The 10246-nt window shown below is 42.2% G+C and overlaps 1 protein-coding gene across 3 annotated transcripts in view; it reads left to right on the forward strand.

The window, feature by feature from the left end:
- pde1a (phosphodiesterase 1A) overlaps positions 1-9816 on the forward strand; it is a 414651-nt gene extending 404835 nt beyond the window's left edge. For all 3 annotated transcript variants that reach the window (XM_033023816.1, XM_033023817.1, XM_033023818.1), the window contains 2 exons: positions 8091-8228; positions 9153-9816. In XM_033023816.1, the coding sequence (XP_032879707.1) occupies positions 8091-8185 (95 nt within the window). In that variant the 3' untranslated portion in view covers positions 8186-8228; positions 9153-9816. The remainder of the gene's footprint in view (positions 1-8090; positions 8229-9152) is intronic.
- The last annotated feature ends 430 nt before the right edge of the window (positions 9817-10246 follow it).

Here is a 10246-nt window from a genome sequence, read left to right on the forward strand (position 1 = left end):
TGTCGAATGGCCTACTCTTGCACCTATTTTCTATGTTTCTATGTGTCTATGGTGCTTTGCTCGCAAGTAACAACATGATATACAGTAGACAATTAAAAATAAAATATTATAATTTAAACATGTGAAGAATTAAATAAAATACCATAGCAAAAGGAGGCTACAGACTTTTGGCTGTTGAGTAGAGCTACTGCTTGTGGAAAAAAAGCTGTTTTTATGTCTGGCTGTGGCGGCTTTGACAGTTCGGAATCATCCGGAAAGTGCTTCAAAGAGTTTGTGGCCAGGGTGAGAAGGGTCAGAGATGATCTTACCCGCTCGCTTCCTGGCCCTTGCTGTGTACAGTTCGTCGATTGGGGGAAGGTTGCAGCCGACAACCTTCTCGGCTGATCGAACGATGCGCTGCAGCCTCCGGATGTCGTGCTTGGTGGCTGATCCAAACCAGACCATGATGGAGAAGGTGAGGACAGACTCTATGATGGCAGTTTAAAACTGGACCATCGTTGCCTGAGGCAGATTGTGTTTCCTCAGCTGCCGCAGGAAGTACATCCTCTGTTGGGCCTTTTTGACTGTGGAGTGGATGGTGGCCTCCCATTTAAGGTCCCTGGAGATGATGGTTCCAAGGAACTTAAATGACTCCACAGATGTGACTGTGGTGTTGTTGATAGTGGGTGGGGCGAGGGGAGTGGGAGCTCTCCTAAAGTAAACAATCAACTCCACCGTCTTAAGAGCATTGAGCTCCAGGCACCAGGACGCCAGATGTGTCACTTCCTGTCTGTAGGCAGATTCCTCCCCATCCCGGGTCAGTCCAATGAGGGTTGTGTCGTCCGCAAACTTGACAGAGGTGTCTGTGGAGGTGCAGTCGTTGGTGTAGAGAGATTAAAGAAGTGGGGAGAGCACGCAGCCTTGCTGTGCTCCTATGCTGAGGGTCAGCGTGTCTGAGATGTGCTTTCCCAGCCTCACATGTTGCTTCCTGTCTGTCAGGAAGTTGGTGATCCACCGACAGAGGGGTTCAGGCACAGTCACCTGGGAGAGTTTGGAGTGTAGTAGCTCTGGCACAATGGTGTTGACTGCAGAGCTAAAATCCACAAACAAAATCCTTGCATAGGTCCTCTGGCAGTCTAGGTGCTGGAGGATGAAGTGCAGGCCTAGGTTGTCTGCATCATCCACTGACTATTTGCCCAGTATGCAAACTGCAGAGGGTCCAGCAGGGGGGTTTGTGATATTTTTCAGATGGGCCAGTACACGTTTTTCAAGGGTCTTCGTGACTACAGAGGTCAGTGCGACAGGCCTGTAGTCATTAAGACGTAATCCTTGGCTTTTTCAGTACAGGGACAATAGTGGAGACTTTGAAGCAGGCAGGGACAGTTCAGTTTTGCAGGGACCGATTGAAAATGTCTGTGTAGACTGGTGCCAGTTGTTCGGCACAGAGCTTGAGGGTAGAGGGGGAAACGTTGTCCGGTCCTGGAGATTCCTGGCTTTTCTGTCTCCCGAATAGCTTTTCAACCTCCTCAATTGCTATTGTTAGTGTTGGAGAAGTGGCCAGACTGATGTTGAGCAACAAGGAGGGGGTGGGTAGTGGACAGGGGCCTAGTCTTTGCCGACTGGAGTCAGGCTGCACGTGGGTGTGAAGTGGTGATTGGGGAGGAGTGGGTTGGGGAGGGAGGGAGGGGGTACAGGGGTTAGGCTTCTGTCTATCGAACCTGCAGTAGAACTCGTTCTGGTCGTTGGTCAGCTGACGATTGTCCAAGGAGCGGGGGGCTTCCTCGTAGCTGGTGATTTCTTGCAAGCCCTTCCACACTGACGCTGAGTCATTAGTTGAGAACTTGCTCCTCAACTTCTCAGAGTACCTTTTCTTGGCGGCTCTGATTACTCTTCTAAGCTTGTACTTGGCCTGCCTGTAGAGGTCTGCATCCCCGCTCCTGTAGCCCTCATCTTTAGACTGGCGTAGGTATGTGAGTTCTGCTTTAAACCAGGGCTTGGCATTGTTGAACCTGACCCGGGTCCTAGTGGGAATGCAACTGTCCTCACAAAAGCTGACATATGATGTCACAGTGTCTGTGTATTCATCGAGGCTTGTGGTTGCTTCCCTGAACACATTTCAATCCTTGCAGTCAAAGCAGGATTGTAGGTTCTCAATTACCTCGCTTGTCCACTTTTTCATTGTTCTGACCACAGGCTTAGCAGCTTTTAGTTTCTGCCTGTAGGTCGGAATAAGGTTAACTAGACAATGATCAGAGAGGCCCAGACCCACCCGGGGAAATGAGCGATATGCGTTCTTAATTGTAGTGTAACAATGATCGAGTGTTCTCTCCCCTCTGGTGGGGCAGGTAACTTGATGTCTGTACTTTGGAAGCTCTTGGCTGAGGTTAGCCTTGTTAAAATCCCCCAAAACAATGACCATGGAGTCCGGGAAGTCACTCTCTACTCTCATTACCTGGCCAGCGAGTTGCGTTTGTGCCCTACGTACGCAGGCTTGGGGGGAATGTAAACTCCAGCGAGAATAAAAGAGGTCAATTCCCTCCGAGAATAAAAGGGTTTGCAATTTATAAAAAAAGATTCCAGATTAGGAGAACAGATGTTAGACAGTACTGTGATGTCACTGCACCAGTGCTGGTTGGTATAGAAGCATATTCCACCGCCTCTTGATTTCCCCGCTGCCTCCACTTCACTGTCCGCTCTGTGTAGTTGAAAGGCAGCTAGTTGCAACGCATTGTCCGGGGTCGACTCACACAGCCAGGTCTTGGTGAAGCACAGGGCAGCGGCTCGAGAGAAGTCCGTGTGTGTTTGCCGCAGGAGTTGCAGTTCGTCCACTTTGTTGTTGAGAGAACGTAGATTTGCAAGAAATATACTCGGGAGCGATGTGCGTGATCCTCGTCGCCGGAGTCGGGCATGTGCTCCAGAGCGCTTCCCATGGGTCCTCCTCCGTCTCAAGACCTTGAACACAGCCACAACCCGTCGACGAGTATGTCCAAATAATCCAGCGAGTGAGAGAAATCCGGAACGATGTTTTGAGGTACCGAATATCTGATGTTAATGGGTACCTCTCTCATGGAAGTGATCTTTGTGGGATTTTCACAGACGACATAAAACGAACAAACACAGACAAAACAGCAAGGAGCAGTACACCGTAGCAGCCATCGTCGGCACCACAGGAAGTTCAAGCTCTTTTCATTTGGGCTTCAAACTGTGCTGGATGGTGTGAGGTGAACTCCTGGCATTCTCTGTGAATGCTCTTCCTTGTTCAGTGATGACCTATGGTTTCAATGTAATCTGTTTCAGATCCAGATCTTGATAGCATCCACATTTTCATTATGAAGGTGGCTGTGTATCAATAAATGCATTTTAATCCCTTCAAAACTGTGATCCAGTCACTATTCACCCTTTTTAAATTCCAGGAATGTAATCCATTTTAATGAATTATCACAACATTTAATTTTTGGCATCCACGTATCATCCTTGTCATTCTCTATGGCACCCAAGGTCAATGTATCTATCTAAAGGTGGGGTGTCCTGAAATAATTGGAAATAAGTTACGTTCATCTATTAGAGTGCAAAACAAAACAAATTTATATGAATTTGCATTAAAAATGAGTGGACGTTTAATAAGTTAAGGTCCAATGAACCAATTTATGGAATGGCTCAGCTTGCATTCTGTTGAAAGTTGATTTGCTGAAAGTGATCGTCATATCCTATGTATATGGCAACCCCAGTTCACATTAAAAATAAGCAATGTTCGAACACGTTTGAACCCAAGAAGTGTGCTGCTCAGGAGGATTTAAACTAGAGTGTCAGGGGGTGGAAACCAGAGTAATAGGTCATAAATTAGAAGGAGTGATTGGAAGGTGGAGGTTAGGACCAGTAAGTCTCATGGGAAGGTCAGGCAAGGAGGGGTGAAGTAATATGGTGACGTTGATGAGCTGAAGTGTGTATATTTCAATGCAAGGAGTATTGTGGGGAAAGCTGATGAGCTTAGAGCCTGGATCAGTGCTTGGGACTACGATGCTGCATGGTTTTGAGAGGAACATGACTGGTAGCTCAATGTGTCCGGGGTGTCAATATTTCAGACGTGATCATCAGACGTGAGGGAAAAGAGGTGGAGGAGTTACGCTACTGATCAGGGAGACTGTCACTGCAGCAGTCAGAGACAACATACTGGAGGGTTCGTCCGCTGAGACAATATGGGTAGAGTTTAGAAATATGAAAGGTGCAAGCATTCTAATGAGATTATACTAGACCCCCCTCCCAATAGCAAGCAGAAGATAGAGGAACAGATATGTAGACAGATTACCAAAAGATATCAAAGCAACAGGTGTAAGAAAGAACTGCAGATGCTGTTTTAAATCGAAGGTAGACGCAAAATGCTGGAGTAACTCAGTGGGACAGGCAGCATCACTGGAGAGAAGGAATGGGTGACATTTTGGGTTGAGACACTTCTTCAGAAAGCTAAGATCTTAACTTCTTCAGAAGTTAAAGTCTTAGTGGGTGACTTTAACCTCTAATTTTGACTGGAACCTGCTCAGTGCAAAAGCCTTAGATGAGGCAGAATTTGTGAGGTATAACCAAGAGGATTTCATGAAACAGTATGTGGACAGTCCAACCCAAGAAGGGAACATAATAGTCCTTGTGTTGGAAAATGAACGTGGCCTGGTGACTGGTGTTTTAGTGAAAGAGCATTTTGGGGATAATGATCACAACTCCATAAGTTTTGAATAGGGAAAAGGCTGGACCTTATGGGAAAATACTATATTGGAGTAGGGCAAATTACAACATCATTAGGTAGGACTGCAGGGGAGGGAGGGGGGGGGGTACACTGGGAGTAGTTGTTAATGGTTAAGCCCACATCTGACATGTGAGAGTCGCTTAAAGACCAGTTGATCAAAGTTCAGAACCGGCATGTTCCAGTAATGGAGGTGGGATGAGGATGGTCAAGTAAGGGAACTTTGGATGACCAAAGAGAAGTAAAAATAAGATTTCATAGGATACAAGTTTTGAGGATGGAATCTGAGAGGGCTTTTGAGGAATATAAAGAAAGGAGGAAAAAATTAGAAAGGCGAAAGGGGGTGAGTGACAAAATGGCTTTGGCGAGTCGAATTAAAGAAAATACTACAACTTTTTAAAATCTATGTTAAAAACAAGATGGTAACCAGGGAAAAGATATTCAGGCTGCTGGTCTGTGACCAGTGTAGTTCCACAGGAATCTGTGCTGGGATCTCTGCTGTTTGTGATATATATATATATATATATATAATTGATTTAGACATAGACGTATATGGCTTGATTAGTAAGTTTACAGATGTCACCAAGATTGCTGGGGTCATGGACAGCGAGGAAAGGATCTAGGGCAGCTACAGAAATGGGGTATGGCGTTTAATCTGAGCAAGTGTGAGGTTCATAAGTTTTAGGAGCAGTTGTGTGGCCCATCAAGTCTACTCTGCCATTTAATCATGGCTGATCTTTCTTTCCCTCTCAACCCTATTCTCCTGCCTTCTTCCCGTAACCCCTGACACCTGTACTAATCAAGAATCTATCAATCCCCACCTTAAAAATATCCATTAACTTGGCCTCCATAGCCTTCTGTGGCAATGAGGTGTTGCACCTTTGGGAGGTCAGATGTTAGGGAAAAATATACAATTAATGGCATGATCTTCAAACAGCATTGATGTACAGAGAGATCTTGGGGACCAAGTCCATAACTCTCTGAAAGTGGCAATACAAGTAGACAGATTGGTAAAGCAGGCATATGGTATAATTTATTTCATAGGCCAGGGCATTGAGTATAAGAGGCAGGAAGTCATGATGCAGCTTTGTAGGACTTTGGTCATTAGGCCGAAGGTAAGCACAAAAAGCTGGAGTAACTCAGTGGGTCAGACAGCATCTCTGGAGAGTGACTTTTCGGGTTGAGGCCCTTCTTCAGACTGAGAATCAGGCGGACTTTCTCCTGAAAGACGTTTTAATAGATACATAGATATACAGGGAATGGAGGGATATGGATTATGTGAAGGATGGTAAGAATTGATCTTAGCATCATGTTCACCAAAGACATTATGGACTGAAAGGCCTGTTCTTGTGCTGTATAGTTTTATGTTCTATGAAGAAGGACTGTCATACATCAGGGAAATAGGCCCTTTGGCCCAACTCGTCTATGCCAAGCAAGATGCTCCATCTGATCTAGCCCCATTTGGCTGCATTTGGCCCATATCCCTGGAACTTTCCCAATCCAGGCACCTGTCCAAGTGCTTTTTATATGCTGATATAATATCTGCCACAAGCACTTCCTCTGAAAGTTCGTCCCATATACCCACCACCCTAAATTATCCCTCAGGTTCATATTAAATCTTGCCCCTCTCACCTTAATCACAAGTCCTCTTGTTTTTGATTCCCCTCTTCTGAGTGAAACATTCATTAACAACATCTTTGTGTGCATTCATCCTATCTATTCCATTCGTGATTTTATACACAACTACTCAACTTATTTTGATTACTTTCAAAACATTAACCAGAGGGGATTATATCACTTTGTCTGGGATCATGAACTGAAAGGCAAAAACCAACTATGTCAAATAAGCCAGTTAGGTCCTGGGGAAAATTTTCAAACATGAAAGATTTATGCAATCTCATGGGGCAGTCAGGCCAAATTGGCTGACAAAAGAAATGCAATGATCTACTAATGGGAATGATGTGATATTGATATTTTCCTTGTTCTGAAGGACCATGGTTAATTTAATTTTGATTTAAATTTGTTTGCTATTTTCTGCTGATTTGCTTTCTGTACTAGAAAGCAGCCAAATGATACACAAGGTCATAAGCAAGAGGAGTAGAATTAGGCCATTCGGCCCATCAAGTCTAGCCCATATTCAATCATGACCAATCTACCTCTCCCTCCTATTCTCCTTCCTTCTCCGCATAATGTCTGACACCTGTACTAATCAAGAATCTATCTATCTCTGCCTTAAAAATATTCACTGACTTGACCTCTATAACCTTCTGTGACTGTGCATCTGACTAACCTAGTTGTTTTGATTCAGCTGAAGACATTAAGCATGAGTGTAGCCAGGTGCACCTTGGATTAGTGGTGTCCAGCAGGAGAAAGAAAAATGACCTTTGTTGAATCCTGTTACCAGCTATAACTCGGAGGTGTTCAGGATCATGGAACTATCTGAGCCTGATTGTGTTATTTCATGTAAGTGCATGACTAACACATAGTCCTGGAGAAACCAACATAGTTTTATTGAGAGTACACAAAATTGCTGGGGAAACTCAGCGGGTGCAGCAGCATCTATGGAGCAAAGGAAATAGGCGACGTTTCAGGCCGAAACCCTTCTTCAGACTGGATTCATACTCCATAGATGCTGCTGCACCCGCTGTTTCCCCAGCAATTTTGTGTACCTTCGATATTCCAGCATCTGCAGTTCCCTTTTGAACGAATAGTTTTATTGAGATATTGTCAGCTAGGCCGGAACTGACATAGGATCATTCAAATGGATAATCCTAGCCATCAACAATGGATGGGATGGAGTGCAGGAAGGAACTTCAGATGTTGGTTTATACCAAAGATAGATGCAAAATGCTGGAGTAACTCAGCAGGTCATGCAGCATATGAAGAAAGTCGGAAGAAAGATTCCGACCCATAACATCACACTCCTTTTCTCCAGTGATGCTGCCTGATCCGCTGAGTTACTTCAGCATTTTGTGTCTATCTATGGATGAGATGATATTAAGTTGTTACTTCAATTATTTTAAGCATGGGTTTACAATTTTTATCAAAGCCAATTAACCTACAAACCTGTACATCTTTGGAGTGTGGGAGAAAACCGGAGCATCCAGAGAAAACCCAGGCGGTCACAGGGAGAACGTTCAAACTCCATACAGACAGCACCCGATATCAGAATCAAACCCAGGTCTTGGCTGCTGTAAGGTAGCAACTCTACTGCTGATTTAATGATGGCATGAGAGCAGTTATCTGGTGTATGTCAGAGGAATGGAGTAATGGGAAGGCCATCAAAAAATTATGCTGACATCCATGCTTTTGTTTTCCACCTTATCTGTAACAGACGGTTTTGTTAAAGAATTTAGACTTCATCTGTTACTTTCAGGTGAGGTGAAACACATTAAGAACTCGGAGGAGTCAATGAATAACAGCAAAGCTAACGAGAGAATGGAACACAAAGCTACCTTTATTCATGACTAATTGAGAGAAGCTTCCAAGAATGTGGCCCTACATGGAGAACAAGGTAATGATACCATTTATTTCTAAACTTAAATTATTTATGAGTAAATTATGAGTAAATATTTGGAATATGACCAGATGAATCCAGAATGAATGAGCATAAAATCATAGTCTCAGCATTTTTATTCACTTAGAAGTATGATTCTTTATCTTTATAATTATGAAGTCTTAAATGTGAAAAATGTTTGCTTAAACCACGATGGTTAATTGGTATATTTCAGTGCTTTGTTTATGGTTAGTTCATAATCTTGATTTCCATGACTATCCATCACTCTGCATCATGCATCTTAATGCTTTGCTAATCCCCCATTTTTCTAAAGATGATTTGTCATGTGAAAACACTGCACTCAAATCAGCCAGTTTAAAGGGTGCCTAATATTCCATAATAAAGCACAATAAATTCTGAATATTGGAAATCTCTGCTAGAATTTGTGATCAGCAACTTGGAGTATACACAAGATAATTGACTTGAATGTGAATAAACTTGTGAAGGCTAAAAAGTCAATGGGCATCATATGTCCCACAGCAGACAGACATTTTTAAACTTCCATCATGCACCCACTGTTCATTTTTTTTATCATGTTATTGAAGTGTACATTACTTGAACCACAATGATTTTTAAAACATATATAACCTCCAACTTTGAAAAATATCTGCCATGAAACAATATATTGTCAAAATCAACCTGATTTCAGCTGAGTACAAGGAACGGGAATTGAATAAGGCAAGAATATAAATACTTCCTCTAAGGTGAATGGACTATCTGGCTATACCCTCAGTATATGCTTTATTACAGCAAAATATACTTTGTCAAAATATATATTTTTAATTAAGTTCCATGTTATTATAACATGAGATATGGTATTATAATGCAACGGGTGATATTTATACATTTCCAGAACATAAACATGTCTTTTTGCTTCTTCAGAAAGAAAGGGTTTAACGAGTGGCTCTGGAATGATTAGAAATATATACTACACCTTCACTGAGCACCTCTCAACATCTCTGGTGCTTTACTTCCAGGAACTTGGACTTGATAATGTGACATTGTCCTTTAAAAGAAGGAGTGGAGCAGGTGGCTGGAATGTTCTTTTTATGAACAATTTAATCTAACAATTTCCTCTTCAATAACTTTCCCATTTGGCAATTGTTGTATATCTTACAATATCAGCCAGCACAGAAGGACATCTGGGCTCGCTTTGTATTGCTGATAAAATTGCTTTTGATAGCAGCACTTACAAATAATTTTGTTCTTAAGTCAGTTGATAAAAGCTTCAAATTGGAACAGAATGACTAATCTTCCCTATGCTTTATCCCCTCGACTAGAACAACAAACAATGTACAAATAATAATTTGACAGCTGACAAGGATGTTTGTAGCCTCAGGATGCACTGTAGAACTTCAGGCATTTGTATAATTGTTTCATTCTGATGGGAATAGAATGGGAGGCCTATGTATTTTAAATTCTGCTGATGCGCACAGGCATTTTTATTGCTCTCAGTACAAAATTAAAAAAGAGCCACATATTACATTGATGCAACTTTTTGATCTCCCTTGTCTGCTTCTTCATAATCAGGCCCTAACATGATTTTTTTTTAAATGGCCCCAAAGTGAATAGATTGTAACATAGGAGGTAAGAAATAGTGCAAAGATTGTTGACCCAATAAATCTTATTAGTACCCAGCATTGCAATACATATGCTTATGTATTATGCCGTAATTTCATAGATTTGTAAATACACTGTACCTTCAATGTTGTATTGATGAACCATTTCAGAGCTTTATTGTAATGTTGTTAATAAACAATAAAGGAAATTCAGATCTATACTCAATAATTTATTAATACCACATGCTCTGAATTTTACTGTTTCCCTGTCATGTACATTTTCCCTAAATGTACATTTTTTTTTTCTGAATTGCTGATCCATTCTGGACTGAAAACTTTTATTGTTTTGCTAATTTAAGATAAATGCTGCAGCACTGAGTCTCACCAATGGGACCCGAACATTCAAATCCCATGATT

This window comes from Amblyraja radiata, chromosome 7, assembly GCF_010909765.2.
Source record: "Amblyraja radiata isolate CabotCenter1 chromosome 7, sAmbRad1.1.pri, whole genome shotgun sequence".
NCBI classification, from domain to species: Eukaryota; Metazoa; Chordata; class Chondrichthyes; order Rajiformes; family Rajidae; genus Amblyraja; species Amblyraja radiata.